Source organism: Oncorhynchus masou, chromosome 32, assembly GCF_036934945.1.
Source record: "Oncorhynchus masou masou isolate Uvic2021 chromosome 32, UVic_Omas_1.1, whole genome shotgun sequence".
Lineage (NCBI taxonomy): Eukaryota > Metazoa > Chordata > Actinopteri > Salmoniformes > Salmonidae > Oncorhynchus > Oncorhynchus masou.
In genome coordinates, this window is record NC_088243.1 from 92,043,204 (window position 1) to 92,067,700 (window position 24,497).

At 42.6% G+C, this 24,497-nt stretch overlaps 2 protein-coding genes across 2 annotated transcripts in view; both read right to left on the minus strand.

Moving 5' to 3' along the window:
* The window catches only part of dok3 (docking protein 3), a 40,824-nt gene extending 20,671 nt beyond the window's left edge, over positions 1-20,153 (minus strand). The window contains exons 1-5 of the mRNA XM_064955460.1: positions 19,317-20,153; positions 18,927-19,131; positions 17,563-17,663; positions 15,639-15,735; positions 4,045-4,214 (exon numbers count right to left, since the gene is read on the minus strand). Of these exons, the coding sequence (XP_064811532.1) occupies positions 4,045-4,214; positions 15,639-15,735; positions 17,563-17,663; positions 18,927-19,131; positions 19,317-19,373 (630 nt within the window). The 5' untranslated portion in view covers positions 19,374-20,153. The remainder of the gene's footprint in view (positions 1-4,044; positions 4,215-15,638; positions 15,736-17,562; positions 17,664-18,926; positions 19,132-19,316) is intronic.
* Positions 20,154-21,308: 1,155 nt separating this feature from the next.
* Positions 21,309-24,497, minus strand: part of LOC135526795 (probable ATP-dependent RNA helicase DDX41) — a 36,024-nt gene continuing 32,835 nt past the window's right edge. Inside the window, exons 16-17 of the mRNA XM_064955459.1 lie at positions 23,780-23,890; positions 21,309-21,873 (exon numbers count right to left, since the gene is read on the minus strand). Coding sequence (XP_064811531.1) covers positions 21,737-21,873; positions 23,780-23,890 — 248 coding nt within the window. The 3' untranslated portion in view covers positions 21,309-21,736. The remainder of the gene's footprint in view (positions 21,874-23,779; positions 23,891-24,497) is intronic.

Sequence of the window (24,497 nt, forward strand, 5' to 3'; positions counted from 1 at the left end):
GTGGTTATGATAGATACAACACAACTCTGATGATTATAATAGATACAACACAACTCTGATGATTATAATAGATACAACACAACTCTGATGGTTATAATAGATACAACACAACTCTGATGATTATGATAGATACAACACAACACAACTCTGATGGTTATGATAGATACAACACAAGTCAACTCTGATGGTTATAATAGATTCAACACAACACAGATGATTATAATAGATACAACACAACACAACTCTGATGGTTATAATAGATACAACACAACACTGATGATTATAATAGATACAACACAACACTGATGATTATAATAGATACAACACAACACAACTCTGATGGTTATAATAGATACAACACAACTCTGATGGTTATAATAGATACAACACAACACAACTATGATGGTTATAATAGATACAACAGAACACAACTCTGATGGTTATAATAGATACAACACAACTCTGATGGTTATGATAGATACAACACAACACAACTCTGATGGTTATAATAGATACAACACAACTCTGATGGTTATAATAGATACAACACAACACAACTCTGATGGTTATAATAGATACAACACAACTCTGATGGTTATAATAGATACAACACAACACAACGCTGATGGTTATAATAGATACAACACAACACTGATTGTTATGATAGATACAACACAACTCTGATGGTTATAATAGATACAACACATCTCTGATGGTTATGATAGATACAACACAACTCTGATGGTTATGATAGATACAACAATTATTATTATTATTATTATTATTATTACAACACAACTCTGATGGTTATAATAGATACAACACAACACAACTCTGATGGTTATAATAGATATAACACAACACAACTCTGATGGTTATAATAGATACAACACAACTCTGATGGTTATGATAGATACAACACAACACAACTCTGATGGTTATAATAGATACAACACAACACAACTCTGATGGTTATAATAGATACAACACAACTCTGATGGTTATAATAGATACAACACAACACTGATGGTTATGATAGATACAACACAACTCTGATGGTTATAATAGATACAACACATCTCTGATGGTTATGATAGATACAACACAACTCTGATGGTTATAATAGATACAACACATCTCTGATGGTTATAATAGATACAACACAACACAATGCTGATGGTTATGATAGATACAACACAACACAACGCTGATGGTTATGATAGATACAACACAACACAACTCTGATGGTTATGATAGATACAACACAACTCTGATGGTTATAATAGATATAACACAACACAACTCTGATGGTTATGATAGATACAACACAACACAACTCTGATGGTTATAATAGATACAACACAACACAGATGATTATGATAGATACAACACAAATCTGATGGTTATAATAGATACAACACAACACAGATGATTATGATAGATACAACACAACACTGATGATTATGATAGATACAACACAACACAACTCTGATGATTATGATAGATACAACACAACTCTGATGATTATAATAGATACAACACAACACTGATGATTATAATAGATACAACACAACTCTGATGGTTATGATAGATACAACACAACACTGATGATTATAATAGATACAACACAACTCTGATGGTTATAATAGATACAACACAACACAGGTGGTTATGATAGATACAACACAACTCTGATGATTATAATAGATACAACACAACTCTGATGATTATAATAGATACAACACAACTCTGATGGTTATAATAGATACAACACAACTCTGATGATTATGATAGATACAACACAACACAACTCTGATGGTTATGATAGATACAACACAAGTCAACTCTGATGGTTATAATAGATTCAACACAACACAGATGATTATAATAGATACAACACAACACAACTCTGATGGTTATAATAGATACAACACAACACTGATGATTATAATAGATACAACACAACACTGATGATTATAATAGATACAACACAACACAACTCTGATGGTTATAATAGATACAACACAACTCTGATGGTTATAATAGATACAACACAACACAACTATGATGGTTATAATAGATACAACAGAACACAACTCTGATGGTTATAATAGATACAACACAACTCTGATGGTTATGATAGATACAACACAACACAACTCTGATGGTTATAATAGATACAACACAACTCTGATGGTTATAATAGATACAACACAACACAACTCTGATGGTTATAATAGATACAACACAACTCTGATGGTTATAATAGATACAACACAACACAACGCTGATGGTTATAATAGATACAACACAACACTGATTGTTATGATAGATACAACACAACTCTGATGGTTATAATAGATACAACACATCTCTGATGGTTATGATAGATACAACACAACTCTGATGGTTATAATAGATACAACACAACACTGATGGTTATAATAGACACAACACAACACAACTCTGATGATTATAATAGATACAACACAACTCTGATGATTATAATTGACACAACACAACTCTGATGATTATAATAGATACAACACAACTCTGATGATTATAATTGACACAACACAACTCTGATGATTATAATTGACACAACACAACTCTGATGATTATAATAGATACAACACAACTCTGATGATTATAATTGACACAACACAACTCTGATGATTATAATAGATACAACACAACTCTGATGATTATAATAGATACAACACAACTCTGATGATTATAATAGATACAACACAACTCTGATGGTTATAATAGATACAACACAACACAACTCTGATGGTTATAATAGATACAACACAACACAACTCTGATGGTTATAATAGATACAACACAACTCTGATGGTTATAATAGATACAACACAACACAACTCTGATGGTTATAATAGATACAACACAACTCTGATGGTTATGATAGATACAACACAACTCTGATGATTATAATAGATACAACACAACACTGATGATTATAATAGATACAACACAACACAACTCTGATGGTTATAATAGATACAACACAACTCTGATGGTTATAATAGATACAACACAACACAACGCTGATGGTTATAATAGATACAACACAACACTGATGGTTATGATAGATACAAAACAACTCTGATGGTTATAATAGATACAACACAACTCTGATGATTATAATTGACACAACACAACGCTGATGGTTATAATAGATACAACACAACTCTGATGGTTATAATAGATACAACACAACTCTGATGGTTATAATAGATACAACACAACACAACTCTGATGGTTATAATAGATACAACACAACTCTGATGATTATAATTGACACAACACAACTCTGATGATTATAATAGATACAACACAACTCTGATGGTTATAATAGATACAACACAACTCTGATGATTATAATTGACACAACACAACTCTGATGATTATAATAGATACAACACAACTCTGATGGTTATAATAGATACAACACAAATCTGATGATTATAATAGATACAACACAAATCTGATGATTAGGACAGATACAACATAACTCTAGCTGAAATCTACTAGACCTTACCACTGAATAATCAGACTAATTACGAATCCTGACCTTTTACGTGACCTGTCTAAAACATCGTAGGAGGTGGTAGGGCCAGCAATAGAGGATCTGACCTCGGACCTTACACCCTGACCTCTAACCCTTTACATTGACCTGTCCGAAGCGTCGTAGGGCCAGCAGTAGAGGATCTGACCTCTGACCTTTCACCCTGACCTCTAACTCTTTACCTTGACCTGTCCGAAGCGTCGTAGCAGGTGGTAGGGCCAGCAGTGGAGGATCTGACCTCTGGCCTTTCACCCTGACCTCTAACTCTTTACCTTGACCTGTCCGAAGCGTCGTAGCAGGTGGTAGGGCCAGCAGTAGAGGATCTGACCTCTGACCTTTCACCCTGACCTCTAACTCTTTACCTTGACCTGTCCGAAGCGTCGTAGCAGGTGGTAGGGCCAGCAGTGGAGGATCTGACCTCTGACCTTTCACCCTGACCTCTAACTCTTTACCTTGACCTGTCCGAAGCGTCGTAGCAGGTGGTAGGGCCAGCAGTGGACGGTAACACCAGTCTGGAGGTCCTGGAGCAATATGGCATCTCGTTCTGGCAAGAGGAGGTAACTTCCTGTCAGCTGACATCTCCTCGACGCCTCATTTGTCTTAACTGTCACCGGGTATTGGGCTGGGAGGAGCAGCAGAAGGCAGAGTGGAGGGGGAAAGATATTTTAACATAACGCTCACAATGATTCGTTAAGGTTCATCATTCATACATGGAGATTTATGTTTATATTTATTACTGTATGTCAAGTAAGGATTAGTTCCACAAAACTCTGACATGCTGACTAGTCAAAAAAACTTTTTTTTTCTTTGAATAAAAAGCATACAAATAGATTAAACACAGAAGTCACAAGGATATTCAAATGATTTGCACAACCACTCTTATTCTCTGCAGTATCCAGCTTGTCAGAGGGGAAGTCAACAGAATGACACTTTGAAATGAAAGACATTTGGATAAGGCAGTGGTTCCCTCCTGCCTGTATAGGACTGCTGTCAGAGAATGGGGACGTCCCAAATCGCACCCTATTCGGGCCACAGAGCTCTAGTCAAAAGTAGAGCACTGTGTAGGGAATAGGGTGCCATTGTTGTGCACAATGTAGGGAATAGGGTGCCATAGTAGTGCACTATGTAGGGAATAGGGTGCCATTGTAGTGCACTATGTAGGGAATAGGGTGCCATTGTTGTGCACTATGTAGGGAATAGGGTGCCATTGTTGTGCACTATGTCGGGAATAGGGTGTTATTTGGGATACAAGAGCAGTCTTTTTTGCTGTTTAATACTACAGTGATGATTGAAACCCTTACCAGGAAACCATGGCGGCAATCGCGCAAAACTGAAAGCGCGAACCACCTCATTTCACCATGGAAAGAGGTCTGGAAATATTTCTCAATATAAACAGTAGTTATTCCCTCTGCAAGGCAATCAAACAAGCAAAATGCCGGTACAGGGACATGGTGAAGTCGCAATTCAACGGCTCAGACACGAGACGTATGTGTCAGGGTCTACAGGAAATCACGGACATCACAAACACAAACACACCCCACAGAGCCCCAGGACAGCAGCACAATTAGACCCAACCAAATCATGAGAAAACAAAAAAGAGAATTCTTAATTAACAAAAAAACAGAGCAAACTAGAATGCTATTGGGCCCTAAACAGAGAGTACACAGTGGCAGAATACCTGACCATTAATCATGGAAAGAGGTCTGGGTGTAGTGTAGTTATTCCCTCCGCAAGGCATTCAAACAAGTGAAATGCCGCTACAGGGACATGGTGGAGTCGCAATTCAACGGCTCAGACACGAGACGTATGTGTCAGGAAATCTAAATTACAGAAGAAGAAATCCAGCCACGTTACAGAAACCGATATCACGCTTCCAGACAAACTAAACACCTTCTTTTTCCGCGTTGAGGATAATACAGACGGCGTCCCTAGCCACGTCCTCAGAGTATGCACAGACCAGCTGGCTGGTGTGTTTACGGACATATTCAATCACTCCATATCCCAGTCTGCTGTCCCCACATGCTTCAAGATGGCCACCAAGAAGGCAAAGATAACTGAACTTAATGATTACCACATCGTAGCACTCACTTCTGTCATCATGAAGTGCTTTGAGAAACTAGTCAAGGACCATATCACCTCCACCTTACCAGCCACCCTAGTCCCACTTCAGTTTGCATACTGCCATAACAGGTCCACAGACGTCGCAATCACCATCACACTGCACTATCCCATCTGGACAAAAGGAATACATATTTAAGAATGCTGTTCATTGACTTCAGCTCAACATTTAAACACCATAGTACCCTCCAAGCTCATCTTTAAGCTGGAGGCCCTGGGTCTGAACCCCGCCCTGTACAACTGGGTACTGGGTCCTGGACTTCCTGACGGGCCGCCCCCAGGTGTTGAAGGTAGGAAACAACATCTCCACTTCACTTATTCTCAATGGCAACTGCACCGCCCTCACCCGCAAGGCTCTCCAGAGGGTAATGAGGTCTGCACAACGCATCACCGGGGATAAAATACCTGCCCTCCATGACACCTGCAGCACCCAATGTCACAGGAAGGCCAAAAAGATCATCAAGGACATCAACCACCCGAGCCACTGCCTGTTCACCCCGCTATCATCCAGAAGGCGAGGTCAGTACAGGTGCATCAAAGCTGGGACCAAGAGACTGAAAAACAGCTTCTATCTGAAGGCCATCAGACTGTTAAACAGACTGTTAAATCACTAACTCAGAGAGGCTGCTGCCTACGTTGAGACCCAATCAGTGGCCACTTTAATAAATGGATCACTATGTATGTACTGTATTTTATGGGTCGCCCATCCACATACTTACATGTACATACAGCACCTTGTAGAAGTATTCATCCCCCACAGCATTTTTCCTATTTTGTTGCACTACAACCTGTAATTTAAATAGATTGTTGTTGGATTTCATGTAATGGACACACACAAAATAGAGGTGTGGACTCAAGTCACAAATATGATGACTTGCAACTCGACTTTGACATCAATGACTCGTGACTTGACTTGGACGTGAGCCTTATGACTCAACCTGACTTGATACCCTCCCCAAGCCTCCCCAAGCCTCCCCAACCATCCCCAACCCTCTCCAACCCTCCCCAACCCTCCCCAAGCCTCCCCAAGCCTCCCCAACCCTCTCCAACCCTCTCCAACCCTCCCCAACCCTCTCCAACCCTCTCCAACCCTCCCCAACCCTCTCCAACCCTCTCCAACCCTCTCCAACCCTCCCCAAGCCCAAATAAAAATTATGTTTAAAAAAAAGTGTGCAGCATCAACTCTTCATTTAACGGATTACAGTTTGAATCGGACGGCGGCCAATCAAGTTGCAGAGGAACGTTAGCGGGGGAATTCAGATGATACCCAAAATTATTATTTTCGGATATAAACACGACGGATTGCAAAACATGCGGGAAGAAAACTACAAACGGAGGCGCAACCATTTCCAACTTTGTTCGGCATTTGAAGCTGCACAAAGAACTGTAAATCGTGGCTAATAGAGCCGACAGCTCTCCATCACCATCATCTCCATCACCATCATCTCCATCACCATCATCTCCATCACCATCATCTCCATCACCATCATCTCCATCACCATCATCTCCATCACCATCATCTCCATCACCATCATCTCCATCACCATCATCTCCATCACCATCATCTCCATCATCTCCATCACCATCATCTCCATCACCATCATCTCCATCACCCGAGTGTTTATGAGTGTGTGTTGTTTGTTGTCTTGTTTCACGAGTTTCTTTTTGCTGTGATGTCTGGAGCCTGTACTGTTATGTGCTCTCCTCACTGCTTGTGATGTCTGGAGCCTGTATTGTTATGTGCCCTCCTCACTGCTTGCCTAGATTAGGTTTACAGATTGCCTCGCCACCACACTGTTTGAAGCTGGACAAGATCAAATGAGCACACTTGTGGCAGAGTGCCTCCGAGAATGGTTGTGTACTCTTCCTAAAATGCTGATTACGGTGAGTGCTTGAACCTCTGATTGAGTTTATGCTTCACACAAATCCCACCATCCCCCCCCCCCTCGGCTGTCCTCTGCTCTTTTGAGCTTTTACTCCGTTGAATGAAGAACTTTTATTTATTTATTTCATCTGAGGCACCGCATTCAGATACAGGTTTCCAGATAGAAATGCAATATATAGATCTGCACTCGATTCTCTATTCTACACGGTAAAGGCTGTTGTAGGTGATGTATTTCTATGCCACCCCCCCACACGACCCGACCCAGCCTATTGCTGAGAGAGAGAGAGAGAGAGAGAGAGAGAGAGAGAGAGAGGCTACCCATGTATTTCCATGGAAATATAACGTTTATTTGGAAAGTAATTAAATATATAGATTTTTTTTTTTAAGTGTTCATGATTTGCTTAAATGTAATATACTAACTATTACTCTTGTTAAAAAATATGAAATTGTATTACATTTGGTGAAGAGCACAATATGACTTGTTTAGGACTCGAAATTCAAAGTCTAGGACTTGAAACTTGACGGTCAGTACAGGTGCATCAAAGCTGGGACCGAGAGACTGAAAAACAGCTTCTATCTCAAGGCCATCAGACTGTTAAACAGCAACCACTAACATTGAGTGGCTGCTGCCAACACACTGACTCAACTCCAGCCACTTTAATAATGGGAATTGATGGGAAATTATGTAAAATATATCACTAGCCACTTTAAACAATGCTACCTAATACAATGTTTACATACCCTACATTATTCATCTCTTATGTATACGTATATACTGTACTCTATCATCTACTGCATCCTTATGTAATACATGTATCACTAGCCACTTTAACTATGCCACTTTGTTTACATACTCATCTCATATGTATATACTGTACTCGATACCATCTACTGCATCTTGCCTATGCCGCTCTGTACCATCACTCATTCATATATCTTTATGTACCTATTCTTTATCTCTGTACACTTGTGTGTACAAGGTAGTTGTTTGGGAATTGTTAGATATTACTGCATTGTTAACTTGAAGCACAAGCATTTCGCTACACACGCATTAACATCTGCTAACCATGTGTATGTGACAAATCAAATTTGATTTGAAAGCTCCTTAGAAAACATTAATTAATTATAATTTATTCATCATCCACTCTTTTTTTTAAGGCCATATCGTTCTGCGTTATTTATTCTAAAACAGCAGTGTCATCCTTCTCTGCCCCATTGGGCCATACTGTGTCCTGTTTCGAAACACTCAGCGCTTACAGGACAGATTACTGTGATAACAACACGTAGTGGGGCGGAACGCATTGCCAAGATGTAACGTATCTACACACAAGACCAACAGGATGTGGACACATGCACGTCCAACATTTCATTCCAAAATCATGGGCATTAATATGGAGTAGGTCCCCCCTTTGCTGCTATAACATCCTCCACTCTTCTGGGAAGGCTTTCCACTAGATGTAGGAACATTGCTGCTATAACAGCCTCCACTCTTCTGGGAAGGCTTTCCACTAGATGTTGGAACATTGCTGCTATAACAGCCTCCACTCTTCTGGGAAGGCTTTCCACTAGATGTTGGAACATTGCTGCTATAACAGCCTCCACTCTTCTGGGAAGGCTTTCCACTAGATGTAGGAACATTGCTGCTATAACAGCCTCCACTCTTCTGGGAAGGCTTTCCACTAGATGTTGGAACATTGCTGCTATAACAATCTCCACTCTTCCGGGAAGGCTTTCCACTAGATGTTGGAACATTGCTGCTATAACAGCCTCCACTCTTCTGGGAAGGCTTTCCACTAGATGTAGGAACATTGCTGCCAAAACAGCCTCCACTCTTCTGGGAAGGCTTTCCACTAGATGTTGGAACATTGCTGCTATAATAGCCTCCACTCTTCTGGGAAGGCTTTCCACTAGATGTAGGAACATTGCTGCTATAACAGCCTCCACTCTTCTGGGAAGGCTTTCCACTAGATGTAGGAACATTGCTGCTATAACATCCTTCACTCTTCTGGGAAGGCTTTCCACTAGATGTTGGAACATTGCTGCTATAACAGCCTCCACTCTTCTGGGAAGGCTTTCCACTAGATGTAGGAACATTGCTGCTATAACAGCCTCCACTCTTCTGGGAAGGCTTTCCACTAGATGTTGGAACATTGCTGCTATAATAGCCTCCACTCTTCTGGGAAGGCTTTCCACTAGATGTAGGAACATTGCTGCTATAACAGCCTCCACTCTTCTGGGAAGGCTTTCCACTAGATGTAGGAACATTGCTGCTATAACATCCTTCACTCTTCTGGGAAGGCTTTCCACTAGATGTTGGAACATTGCTGCTATAACAGCCTCCACTCTTCTGGGAAGGTTTTCCACTAGATGTTGGAACATTGCTGCTATAACAGCCTCCACTCTTGTGGGAAGGCTTTCCACGAGATGTTGGAACATTGCTGCTATAACAACCTCCACTCTTCTGGGAAGGCTTTCCACTAGATGTAGGAACATTGCTGCTATAACAGCCTCCACTCTTCTGGGAAGGCGTTCCACTAGATGTAGGAACATTGCTGCTATAACAGCCTCCACTCTTCTGGGAAGGCTTTCCACTAGATGTAGGAACATTGCTGCTATAACAGCCTCCACTCTTCTGGGAAGGCTTTCCACTAGATGTAAGAACATTGCTGCTATAACATCCTCCACTCTTCTGGGAAGGCTTTCCACTAGATGTTGGAACATTGCTGCTATAACAGCCTCCACTCTTCTGGGAAGGTTTTCCACTAGATGTTGGAACATTGCTGCTATAACAGCCTCCACTCTTCTGGGAAGGCTTTCCACTAGATGTTGGAACATTGCTGCTATAACAGCCTCCACTCTTCTGGGAAGGCTTTCCACGAGATGTAGGAACATTGCTGCTATAACAGCCTACACTCTTCTGGGAAGGCTTTCCACTAGATGTAGGAACATTGCTGCTATAACAGCCTCCACTCTTCTGGGAAGGCTTTCCACTAGATGTTGGAACATTGCTGCTATAACAGCCTCCACTCTTCTGGGAAGGCTTTCCACTAGATGTCAGAACATTGCTGCTATAACAGTCTCCACTCTTCTGGGAAGGCTTTCCACTAGATGTAGGAACATTGCTGCTATAACATCCTCCACTCTTCTGGGAAGGCTTTCCACGAGATGTTGGAACATTGCTGCTATAACATCCTTCACTCTTCTGGGAAGGCTTTCCACTAGATGTTGGAGCATTGCTGCTATAACAGCCTCCACTCTTCTGGGAAGGCTTTCCACTAGATGTAGGAACATTGCTGCTATAACAGCCTCCACTCTTCTGGGAAGGCTTTCCACGAGATGTTGGAACATTGCTGCTATAACAGCCTCCACTCTTCTGGGAAGGCTTTCCACTAGATGTTGGAACATTGCTGCCATAACAGCCTCCACTCTTCTGGGAAGGCTTTCCACTAGATGTTGGAACATTGCTGCTATAACAGCCTCCACTCTTCTGGGAAGTCTTTCTACTAGATGTTGGAACATTGCTGCTATAACATCCTCCACTCTTCTGGGAAGGCTTTCCACTAGATGTTGGAACATTGCTGCAGGGACTTGGTTCCATTCAGCCACAAACATTAGTGAGGTCGGTCACTGATGTTGGGGGTGATGAGGCCTGGCTCACAGTCAACGTTCCAATTAGGGCTGTGGTTGTCACCGGTGATCTTCTGGCTTCCACACACAGCCAACAAGCCATTTTAAAAAGTCTAATAAATCCATGTAATATAGTCTACACCTTCACAATAAATCCATGTAATATAGCCTACCTACACCATCACAATAAATCCATTATTTATTTTAGACAGGTCTAAAGAAGCATGATATGAAGAAAATGTGGTCTATTTCATAATAGCATACTGAGTTGTCCTTTAGGCCCTGATCTGGCTATGCCAAATGGCTGTGGGCTACAATAGTTCATTTAGCAGACAAGATCTGCTTAGAATTCCGTGGCATTATTTTATAGTATGAAGAATACAATTGAACAAAGCTGAATTTAAAATAAATATTTTCTTCGCGATTCCAGGTAGTGCGCACATGCGGCTATTCTGTGTTGAGCGGTCAACAGAAACGGGTTCTCAGATATGCTCGATTTTAGAGTCATTAATGTTACTTTAGTTCTACATATTTTTTTTTTAATACATACGGCTGCAGGATGAGACTAATGATGATTTGAAAAAAGTAGCTTAAGTCATGACCTCTGCTTTGTGTACACACTCCAATAGTCTCTCATTCACAATTTGACAAGCACTTGATAATGCCTCGAATTTCACAGCGGCATCCCCCCCTTAAAAAAAAATCACTTCCTTTCCTTCCTTTCGCGGACGGAGTGATGCACTGTGCCCTTTTCCCGGAGTGTGCTGCGAAGCGTCTCTCACTCGCATGGCTCTCCGTCACGTGATCGGGTCTTTCTCAACGGCTACAAGTTAACACAGACACATCCGGGAATGCAACCGCGTGTGCCCTTATCCAATTCCTCATATTTAAGATATTAGAACTGTCCACGTTTACTTTTAGTCAGTCAACAAGATGAGTAGGCCTAATGAATAGCAAAAGCACTAGCCTATGTCAATCTACTATCCCCTATAGTACAAAAGTCAACCTATTCTATTCCTTTTATATGCAATGAGGCTGACGCAACAGATCAGAACTTTTAGCTTAAAATGTTGATAAACTATTAGGCTATTTCTTCACATAAGTGCAGCGATGTGCACACAGCAGTAGGCTATAAACGTCAATGTTCCATTAGCGAGAGAACGCCATTATCAGCAGCGACCCCTAAAGGGGTTATGTAAACACCATTATCAACAGTGACCACAAATGCAATTATACATGTAATGCTTTTATTATAAAGGTGCATTTTTATGGTGAAAATTATCTTCCCAAAACTCGAAACGTGCAGCGTGCTTATATATGCCAGTCCGGCTTCTGCACTCCTTGTAAAGCAGATTAATGTGCTGCATTTTAATTGGTTATTTGGGCACTTTAAGTTGTGATACAAACCTTATCAAAACATACAGGCCTATGGGCTAGGCTACTTGAGGTGTGAAACTAACCTTATTAAAACATACAGGGCTATGGACTAGGCTACTTGATGTGTGAAACTAACCTTATTAAAACATACAGGCCTATGGGCTAGGCTACTTGAGGTGTGATACAAACCTTATCAAAACATACAGGCCTATGGGCTAGGCTACTTGAGGTGTGAAACTAACCTTATTAAAACATACAGGCCTATGGACTAGGCTACTTGATGTGTGAAACTAACTTTATTAAAACATACAGGCCTATGGGCCTAGGCTACTTGAGGTGTGAAACTAACCTTATTAAAACATACAGGCCTATGGGCTAGGCTACTTGATGTGTGAAACTAACTTTATTAAAACATACAGGCCTATGGGCTAGGCTACTTGAGGTGTGATACAAACCTTATCAAAACATACAGGCCTATGGGCTAGGCTACTTGATGTGTGAAACTAACCTTATTAAAACATACAGGCCTATGGGCTAGGCTACTTCAGGTGTGATACAAACCGTATTAAAACATACAGGCCTATGGGCTCGGCTACTTGAGGTGTGAAACTAACCTTATTAAAACATACAGGCCTATGGGCTAGGCTACTTGAGGTGTGAAACTATGGTTCGAACAAGTGGCAAAAGAAAGGCTTTGTTTCTTATGCTGGGCATCATAGGCTAATATTGTCACCCATCAGACTAATCTTGATTTAATCTTGTCTTTACATGTACTAAACAATATATGTGTGACATTTGTTTCGATTTAGAATGGACCCATTGTCATGCACCTGTATCAAAACAGGGACAGCGGGAAAAAATACATGTCATCTATCTCCTTAAATAGCGAATGGAGGACGCTTTTCCCATGGTTCATTTTCATGCCAGCCAGGTAGGCTATCCTCCTGTTGTAAAGAGAAGCAATGTGCTTAATATTAGGAAAGTTTAGAAATCAATATAGTAGGTCTAGCCTATAGAAAGCTGATGGGAACCTCCTCTTTTTAATAGAGGCCATCACTCTGTTTTCTACCGCAATTGCATAGCCTATAGAAATGTTGTGCAACATGAGCTCATGGGCTCTCACGAAGTGTTTGATTAGATTTTCCATTACATTTGCATTAATGTCAGAGTGATTGGAGGGACAATAGAGTGGAGAGAACCAGGCAGTTAGCAAGTTTAGTAGACTACTAATGACCAGCAGCAACATCAGAGCTTGGAGAAGACTAAATGATCCGGGGTGTGGCGGTAATACGGTCAGCCCTAGCTCTAATTCATCCCAAAGGTGTTCGATGAGGTTGAGGTCAGGACTCTTTTGCAGCCCAGTCAAGTTCCTTCACACCGATCTCGACAAACCATGCTGTAGTGTTAAGACTTCCCTTCCCTGGAACTAAAGAGCCCGAACCATGAAAAACAGCCCCAGACCATTATTCCTCCTCCACCTAACTTCACAGTTGGCACTACGCATTGGGGCAGGTAGCGTTCTCCTGGCATCTGCCAAACCCAGATTCATCTGTCATGATTCATCACTCCAGAGAAGGCGTTTCCACTGCTCCAGAGTCCAATGACAGTGAGCTTTACACCAATCCAGCATGGGCATCTTAGGCTTGTGTGCGGCTGCTCGACATTGGAAACCAATTTCATGAAGCTCCTGACGAAAGAGTCCTCCTGCTGATGTCGCTTCCAGAGGCAGTTTTAAACTCTTAGTATGTGTTTCAACTGAGGATAGGAGATGTTTACGCGCTTCAGCACTCGGTGGTCCCGTTCTGTGAGCTTGTGCGGTCTACCACTTTATGGCTGAGCCGTTGTTGCTCCTAGATGTTTCCACTTCACAATAACAGTCCTTATAGTTGACTGGTGCAGCTCTAGCAGGTCAGAAATTTGAAATTTGGCAAACTGACTTGTTGGAAAGGTTGCATCCTATGACTGTGCCACATTGACAGTCACTGAGCTCTTCAGTAAGGCCATTCTACTGCCAATGTTTGTCTAGGGAGATTGCATGGCTGTGTGCTCATTTGTATACACCTGTCAGCAACAGGTGTGGCTCTAATAGCCAAATCCACATACGGTTGTATAAAGTGTATACAGTATATGTGTTTGTGTGCTGGTTGGTGGGTTTGCTGGTGTGTGGGTGTGTTGGTTTGTTGGTGTGTGGGTTTGCTGGTGTGTGGGTGGGTTGGTGTGTTGGTGTGTGGTTGGGTTGGTGTGTGGTTGGGTGGGTGTGTGGTTGGGTGGGTGTGTTGGTGTGTGGTTGGGTTGGTGTGTGGTTGGGTCGGTGTGTTGGTGTTAGTGGGTGTGTCAGTTTGGTTGGTTGGGTGGGTGTGGGTTTGTGTGTGTGTGTGGTTGTTGTGGGTGTGTTGGTGTGTGTGTGGTTGGGTGCGTGTGTTGGTGTGGGTTTGTGGGTGTGTTGGTGTGTCAGTGTGGGTTTATGGGTGGGTGTGGGTTCGTGTGTGGTTGGGTGGGTGGGTTTGTGTGTGGTTGGGTGGGTGTGCTGTTGGGTGGGTGTGTATGGGTGGGTTGGTGTGTGGGTGGATGTGTGTTGTTGGGTGGGTGTGTTGGTGTGTGGTTGGGTGGGTGTGTGTGTTGTTGGGTGGGTGTGTTGGTGTGTGGTTGGGTGGGTGTGTTGGTGTGTGGTTGGGTGGGTGTGTTTTTTGGTGGGTGTGTTGGTGTGTGGTTGGGTGGGTGTGTGGTTGGGTGGGTGTGTTGTTGGGTGGGTGTGTTGGTGTGTGGTTGGGTGGGTGTGTTGGTGTGTGGTTAGGTGGGTGTGTTGTTGGGTGGGTGTGTTGGTGTGTGGTTGGGTGGGTGTGTTTTTGGGTGGGTGTGTTGGTGTGTGGGTGTGTTGGTGTGTGTTTGTGTGGGTGTGTTGGTGTGTTGTTGGGTGGGTGTGTTGGTGTGTGGTTGGGTGGGTGTGTGTTTGTGTGGGTGTGTTGGTGTGTTGTTGGGTGGGTGTGTTGGTGTGTGTTTGTGTTGGTGTGTGTTTGTGTGGGTGTGTATTCTATGTACCTGTCTTCCAGGTAGCATACAGCTCATTCTCCTCCATGGGTATCCCCATCCCACCTCCTCTCTCCTTCTCTCTGGTCTCTGTGTGTCCAGGCTCTTTCTGCAGCAGAAGAAAAGGAGGGTGATATGATACTAGAGAATACCACTATTGATGCTAAAACATAATGCTCATATATATGAATGAGAGGCCCAGACACACAGAGTATTGTTCTGATTTTACAGAAGTCTTTGTCAAGTGGCAGAGCATTGTAAACGTGAGATTAAATGATAATTAGTAACCGTTCTGATCTACAACCAGTTTTTCTTTATACTCATAATGAATATGATTACATGGAAAGGAGATGACCCTAGATCAGAGATGACCCTGGATCAGAGATGACCCTAGATCAGAGATGACCCTGGATCAGAGATGACCCTGGATCAGAGATGATGGGGTTCGAGAGGAGGCTAGGGGGGAGAAAAGGGGTTGGATAGACAGGCTAAGGGGAGGAGAAACAGGCTCAGGGGAGGGGAGACAGGCTAGGGGGAGGAGAGACAGGCTTGGGGGAGAAGAGACAGGCTAGGGGGAGGAGAGATGTGGCTAGGGGAGAGGAGAGACAGGGTTTGAGCGGAAGCTTGGGGGGAGACAGGGTTTGAGAGGAAGCTAGGGGGAGGGGAGACAGGGTTTGAGTGGAAGCTAGGGGGAGGGGAGACAGGGTTTGAGTGGAAGCTAGGGGGAGGGGCGACAGGCTAGGGGGGAGGAGAGACAGGGTTTGAGCGGAAGCTAAGGGGGGGACAGGCTTTGAGAGGAAGCTAGGGGGAGGGGAGACAGGGTTTGAGAGGTGGCTAGGGGGAGGGAGACAGGGTTTGAGAGGTGGCTAGGGGAGGGAGACAGGCTAGGGGGAGGTGAGACAGGCTAGGGGGAAGGGAGACAGGCTAGGGGGAAGGGAGACAGGGTTTGAGAGGTGGCTAGGGGAGGAAGACAGGCTAGGGGGAGGGGAGACAGGCTAGGGGGAGGGAGACAGGATTGGGGGAGGGGAGACAGGCTTGGGGGAGGGGAGACAGGCTAGGGGGGGGGGGGACAGGCTAGGGGGAGGGAGACAGGTTAGGGGGGAGGAGAGACAGGGGTTTGAGAGGAGGCTAGGGGGAGGAGAGACAGGCTAGGGGGAGGAGAGACGGGGGTTTGAGAAGAGGTTAGGGGGAGGAGAGACGGAGTTTGAGAGACAGGCTAGGGGGGAGGAGCGACAGGGGTTTGTGAAGAGGTTAGGGGGAGGAGAGACGGGGTTTGAGAGGAGGCTAGAGGGGGGAGAGACAGGCTCGAGGGGGAGAAACGGGGTTGAAGAGACAGGCTAGAGGGGGAGAGACGGGGTTGAAGAGACAGGATAGAGGGGGGAGAAACGGGGGAGGAGAAACAGGCTAGGGGGAGGAGAAACAGGCTAGGGGGAGGAGAGACAGGCTAGGGGGAGGAGAGACAGGCTAGGGGGAGGAGAAACAGGCTAGGGGGAGGAGAAACAGGCTAGGGGGAGGAGAGACAGGCTAGGGGGAGGAGAAACAGGCTAGGGGGAGGAGAGACAGGCTAGGGGGAGAAGAGACAGGCTCGGGGGAGAAGAGACAGGGTTTGTGTAAGCAGCAGTAAAGAGAAGGAGAAGTAAAGAGGTGACCAACTGTTACCACCACGACTACTTCCTCATTGTTGCCAGTGAGTTTGCTTGAAAATGGCTCCCTATTGGCTCCTGCTCAAAATGAGTGAAGTACAAGGAACAAGGTGCCCTATATGGAATAGGGCGCATTTGCTACTAGCCCCTTCTAATGTTGTCCTATGAATACTAGCCCCTTATAGTCCCCTCCTCCCTGTGTACCTGGAAGGTAGGACCGATTGAGATAAACACTATTTATATAGTCCCCTCCATGTGTACCGGGAAGAGAAAAACACACATATGGCCCCTACCTGGAAGGCTAGTTGGCAGAGAGCCCCCACCCAGTCATGGTAGTTCTCTGAGGCCAGGATGTATCTTCTTTGTGTGGTGTTCAGGTCGAACGCTCTACAGTCTGGAGGTCAAAGGTCAACAAGTTTATTTTAGGATAGAAAGAGAACTAAAGCGGGCAAATAAATGTAATAATCCAACATTTAAACAGATAAACTGCCTTAATAAATCAGGGGTTCAACTGTTTCTCAGATTGCAGAGAGTTCTGAAACACTGATATTAACAGATTAAGGACCGGTTTCATAGACAGATTAAGGACTGGTTTCATAGACAGATTAAGGACTGGTTTCATGGACAGATTAAGGACTGGTTTCATAGACAGATTAAGGACTGGTTTCATAGACAGATTAAGGACTGGTTTCATAGACAGATTAAGGACTGGTTTCATAGACAGATTAAGGACTGGTTTCATAGATTAAGGACTGGTTTCATAGACAGATTAAGGGCTGGTTTCATGGACAGATTAAGGACTGGTTTCATGGACAGATTAAGGGCTGGTTTCATAGACAGATTAAGGACTGGTTTCATGGACAGATTAAGGGCTGGTTTCATGGACAGATTAAGGGCTGGTTTCATAGACAGATTAAGGACTGGTTTCATGGACAGATTAAGGGCTGGTTTCATGGACAGATTAAGGGCTGGTTTCATGGACAGATTAAGGACTGGTTTCATAGACAGATTAAGGACTGGTTTCAAAGACAGATTAAGGGCTGGTTTCATAGACAGATTAAGGACTGGTTTCATAGACAGATTAAGGACTGGTTTCAAAGACAGATTAAGGACTGGTTTCATGGACAGATTAAGGGCTGGTTTCATGGACAGATTAAGGGCTGGTTTCATGGACAGATTAAGGACTGGTTTCATGGACAGATTAAGGGCTGGTTTCATGGACAGATTAAGGACTGGTTTCATAGACAGATTAAGGACTGGTTTCAAAGACAGATTAAGGACCAGTTTCATAGACAGATTAAGGACAGGTTTCATAGATTAAGGACCGGTTTCATAGACAGATTAAGGACTGGTTTCATGGACAGATTAAGGACCGGTTTCATGGACAGATTAAGGACCGGTTTCATGGACAGATTAAGGACCGGTTTCATGGACAGATTAAGGACCGGTTTCATAGACAGATTAAGGACTCGTTTCATGGACAGATTAAGGACCGGTTTCATAGACAGATTAAGGACTGGTTTCATGGACAGATTAAGGACTGGTTTCATAGACAGATTAAGGACTGGTTTCATAGATTAAGGACTGGTTTCATAGACAGATTAAGGACTGGTTTCATGGACAGATTAAGCCTAGTACTGGACTAAAAACACTATACCATCGTTAGGTAGCGCTGGAGGGAAGCTCTCGTCTGGGGCCAGGGTAACACTGAGGCAGTCACACAGCTGAACAATCCTCCTACACTGGGTGGATTTGGACTTGGTGGTTGTGTGGCCTCCGTCAAGGATGTCGTGGAATTCGACTCGACCGATGCCGAATATGCTAGTGGGGTAGAGAACGATCCACGTCTTCCTCCACGTTTTCTGTGGTGGACGGATACAGCGGAATTGTTCTTTTAAGCGTGGAAAGAACTTTCATAACATCACTTGAATTTGTAATCAGATGAGAATAGCCTTCAACATGTCTTCCAAGATTAGCAAAGACTATCGTCTATTAGCTCAGTAGAGTAAAGTCCTGCAAATTATACATCATCTTTGTAAACACTCACCTTTCCAAACTTGTTTCCCTTCACGTAGAGCATCCCCTCCTTGAAAACAACCTCCATCCTCTCCTTCCGTGTGAGGCAATCAAACAGTTCTTGACCTTCACCCGAGTGTAGCCTACGTCCTCTCTCAAGTCTGTTAGGTTATCCTCTAGTAAAACGCTGTAGTCTTTGTTCTAATTTCTGTTAGGTTATCCTCTAGTAAAACGCTGTAGTCTTTGATCTAATTTCTGTTAGGTTATCCTCTAGTAAAACGCTGTAGTCTTGTTCTAATTACTGTTAGGTTATCCTCTAGTAAAACGCTGTAGTCTTGTTCTAATTACTGTTAGGTTATCCTCTAGTAAAACGCTGTAGTCTTTGTTCTAATTTCTGTTAGGTTATCCTCTAGTAAAACGCTGTAGTCTTTGTTCTAATTTCTGTTAGTTAGGTTATCCTCTAGTAAAACGCTGTAGTCTTTGTTCTAATTTCTGTTAGTTAGGTTATCCTCTAGTAAAACGCTGTAGTCTTTGTTCTAATTTCTGTTAGTTAGGTTATCCTCTAGTAAAACGCTGTAGTCTTGTTCTAATTACTGTTAGGTTATCCTCTAGTAAAACGCTGTAGTCTTTGTTCTAATTTCTGTTAGTTAGGTTATCCCCTAGTAAAACGCTGTAGTCTTTGTTCTAATTTCTGTTAGTTAGGTTATCCTCTAGTAAAACGCTGTAGTCTTTGTTCTAATTTCTGTTAGGTTATCCTCTAGTAAAACGCTGTAGTCTTTGTTCTAATTTCTGTTAGTTAGGTTATCCTCTAGTAAAACGCTGTAGTCTTTGTTCTAATTTCTGTTAGGTTATCCTCTAGTAAAACGCTGTAGTCTTTGTTCTAATTTCTGTTAGGTTATCCTCTAGTAAAACGCTGTAGTCTTTGTTCTAATTTCTGTTAGGTTATCCTCTAGTAAAACGCTGTAGTCTTTGTTCTAATTTCTGTTAGTTAGGTTATCCTCTAGTAAAACGCTGTAGTCTTTGTTCTAATTTCTGTTAGGTTATCCTCTAGTAAAACGCTGTAGTCTTTGTTCTAATTTCTGTTAGGTTATCCTCTAGTAAAACGCTGTAGTCTTTGTTCTAATTTCTGTTAGTTAGGTTATCCTCTAGTAAAACGCTGTAGTCTTTGTTCTAATTTCTGTTAGGTTATCCTCTAGTAAAACGCTGTAGTCTTTGTTCTAATTTCTGTTAGTTAGGTTATCCTCTAGTAAAACGCTGTAGTCTTTGTTCTAATTTCTGTTAGTTAGGTTATCCTCTAGTAAAACGCTGTAGTCTTTGTTCTAATTTCTGTTAGTTAGGTTATCCTCTAGTAAAACGCTGTAGTCTTTGTTCTAATTTCTGTTAGTTAGGTTATCCTCTAGTAAAACGCTGTAGTCTTTGTTCTAATTTCTGTTAGTTAGGTTATCCTCTAGTAAAACGCTGTAGTCTTTGTTCTAATTTCTGTTAGTTAGGTTAACCACCAGCACCTCAGAGTTCAGCACCCTCCCCAAGTCCGTGTTAATAGGGTTACATCCACCACTACCAACTGACAGTCAAGTCCCTCGTCTCTCCGCTGCAGCTGTGTTCCAGGAGTCAACAGTCTGAGGTGATAGTGAACCTGCAGATCAGCAGTAGCAAGTTGTCTAAGCTTCCCTTCCTTCCCCCTCTACAACACGTCATTTACCAGAGAAAGATACTATTTTTCTCTCCATCTGACTTTTTTTAATTATTTTTTTTATACACATGCATCACCAGAAAGACATGCGAAAAATAAACAAGTAAATATATTTGATAAATTAAAAAACAGATCTTACCGAGATGATTAAACTCGTTCTTGGTAATTATCTAAAAATTCTTATCGTGTTCACCATGGTTACGGAAGACACTCACACTTCCCTTTCTGAAAGTGATTCTGTCGAAGACCGTGGTATTTCAACACATATTTCTACAGTCAGAAGTTACTAAATCGTTCCACCATAAAAATGAGCACCAGTGGAAAGTCTGATGGGGATCGTAAAATTGATTTATTAACGTTGCAGAGAAATGTAATTACATTTATAATACAAAACAGATAAAGAGAAATAAGAGAGTTGCACAAAAATAGTTCAACCTTTTATACATACAGAGCGATTCTGTCTTTATCTTATCGGTCCCGGAGACAAGACAAATACATGTTACTTCCTCAATTCTCTGAGAAACAAGGCCGTCACAGCCATGTCAGTCTCACACAGCCATGTCAGTCTCACACAGCCATGTCAGTCTCACACAGCCATGTCAGTCTCACACAGCCATGTATAGCAACCTGCTGGGTCAAAATCATATGGAAAATAGTATTTGACCTGCACTTGGGACAATCCCAATCGGTCCCCATTGTACCTGGCAAAACAAACCAGGCACAGCATTAAGCAGGTGACAGTATTCCGCGATGTACATTCAGAAGTCCATGGAGCTGTGTGCCAGGTAGTCTTTGCGTCCGATATTGGTGACCTGTTTGGTCTGCATGGCCTCCAGTTTGGGACAGTCTGTGATACGATGGCCAAGACCACCGCAGAATGTACAGCCTCTCTCTCCTGGGGAAGCAAGAAAAACAGCCCTTAGGTTAGAATGGGGGAGGAACCAAGAGATGGCAGACATCTGGCCTACTAAAATCATAGTTACAGCAATACGCTTTTCATTTTAAATAGAGACTTCTGTGAATAGAAAAGGAGAAATTAGTGACAGAGAAGCAGCAGAAGCGATAGAAATATATCAACGGAAAGAGAAACACAAACCGTTGAAGTCGGGAAGTTCACATCCACTTAGTCATTAAAACTTGTTTTTCAACCACTCCACAAATTTCTTGTAAACAAACTATTGTTTTGGTAAGTTGGTTAGGGCATCTACTTTGTGCATGACAAGTAATTTTTCCAACAATTGTTTACAGAGATTATTTCACTGTATCACAATTCCAGTGGGTCAAAAGTTTACATACACTAAGTTGACTGTTCCCTTTAAACAGCTTGAAATTTCAGAAAATTATGCCATGGCTTTAGAAGCTTCATCATTTGAGTCAATTGGAGGATGTATTTCAAACTCAGTGCCTCTTTGCTTGACATCATGGGAGAATCAAAAGAAATCAGCCAAGACCTCCGAAAAAAAATTGTAGACCTTGGAGAAACTTTCAAATGCCTGAAGGCACCATGTTCACCTGTACAAACAATAGTACGCAAGTATAAACACCATGGGACCACGCAGCCGTCATACCGCTCAGGAAGGAGACGCGTTCTGTCTTCTAGAGGTGAACGTACTTTGGTGCGAAAAGTGGAAGTCAATCCCAGAACAACAAGTACCTTATGAAGATGCTGGAGGAAACAGGTACAAAAGTATCTATATCCACAGTAAAACGAGTCCTATATCAACATAACCTGAAAGGCCACTCAGCAAGGAAGAAGCCACTGCTCCAAAACCGCCATAAAAAAGCCAGACTACGGTTTGCAACTGCACATGTGGACGAAAATTGTACTTTTTGGAGAAATGTCCTCTGGTCTGATGAAACAAAAATAGAAAAAACAAAAATATAACTGTACGGCCATAATGACCATCGTTATGTTTGGAGGAAAAAGGGGGAGGCTTGCAAGCCGAAGAACACCATCCCAACCGTGAAGCACGGGGGTGGCAGCATCATGTTGTGGGGGAGCTTTGCTGCAGGAGGGACTGGTGCACTTCACAAAATAGATGGCATCAATGAGGATGGAAAATTATGTGGATATATTGAAGCAACATCTCAAGACATGAGTCAGGAAGTTAAAGCTTAGTAGCAAATGGGTCTTCCAAATGGACAATGACCCCAAGCATACTTCCAAAGTTGTGGCAAAATGGCTTAAGGACAACAAAGTCAAGGTATTGGAGTGGTCATCACAAAGCCCTGACCTCAACACTATAGAAAATGTGTGGGCAGAACTGAAAAAGCGTGTGTGATCAAGGAGGCCTACAAACCTGACTCAGTTACACCAGCTCTGTCAGGAGGAATGGGCCAAAATTCACCCAACTTATTGTGGGAAGCTTGTGGAAGGCTACCCAAAACATTTGACCCAAGTTAAACAATTTAAAGGCAATGCTACCAAATACTAATTGAGTGTATGTAAACTTCTGACACACTGGGAATGTGATGAAAGAAATAAAAGCTGAAATAAATCATTTTCTCTACTGTTATTCTGACATTTCACATTCTTAAAATAAAGTGGTGATCCTAACTGACCTAAGACAGGGAATTTTTACTAGGATTAAATGTCAGCAATTGTGAAAAACTGAGTTTAAAGGTATTTGGCTAAGGGGTTTGTAAACTTCTGACTTCAACTGTATATATATATATATGTGTGTGTGTATATGTGTGTGTATATATATATCTCGAGAGAGAGAGAGAGAGAGAGAAAGAGAGCGAGAGAAAGGAAGGAGGGAGAGTAAGTAGCAGAAAGAGACCAGGATAGTGCGCGTTACCTCCGATATCCAGCATGGTCTCGTCTCCTGTCTGTAGGACCTGCAGAACCGGGGGAACCTTCTGCTTGGCTTCTATGAGCAGGGCCTTCAGATCCATCAGCACCGACTCATCTACAGGAGGGAAGATTTCAGGGTTGTGAACAATAAGAACCAAAAGAAAAGGACTGCAATAGCGAGGAACTACCTGGACTTATCCAAGCATCATTTTTATTTTCTGTTGCAAATTATTGTAAAAAAAAAAAAAAAAAAATGCTAATTAAGTATCTTAATGGAATTACAACCCAGAGCATTAGACAGGTGTTCTCTACAAATCTGTTTTAAGGGGCATCTGATACAACAGAATACAGACCCCAGAAAATGATTTTATTTTATTTTACCTTTATTTTACTAGGCAAGTCGGTTAAGAACAAATTCTTATTTTCAATGACGGCCTAGGAACAGTGGGTAAACTGCCTGTTCAGGGGCAGAACGACAGATTTGTACCTTGTCAGCTCGGGGGTTTGAACTTACTAGTCCAACGCTCTAACCACTAGGCTACCCTGGATACAGACCCCAGAACATGGTACATGGGTACAGACCCCAGAACGTGGTACATGGGTACAGACCCCAGAACGTGGTACATGGGTACAGACCCCAGAACATGGTACATGGATACAGAAACCAAAACATGCAACGGAAACCAACATGACGGCTAAATGTTGAATCAAGTGGGGGCTTG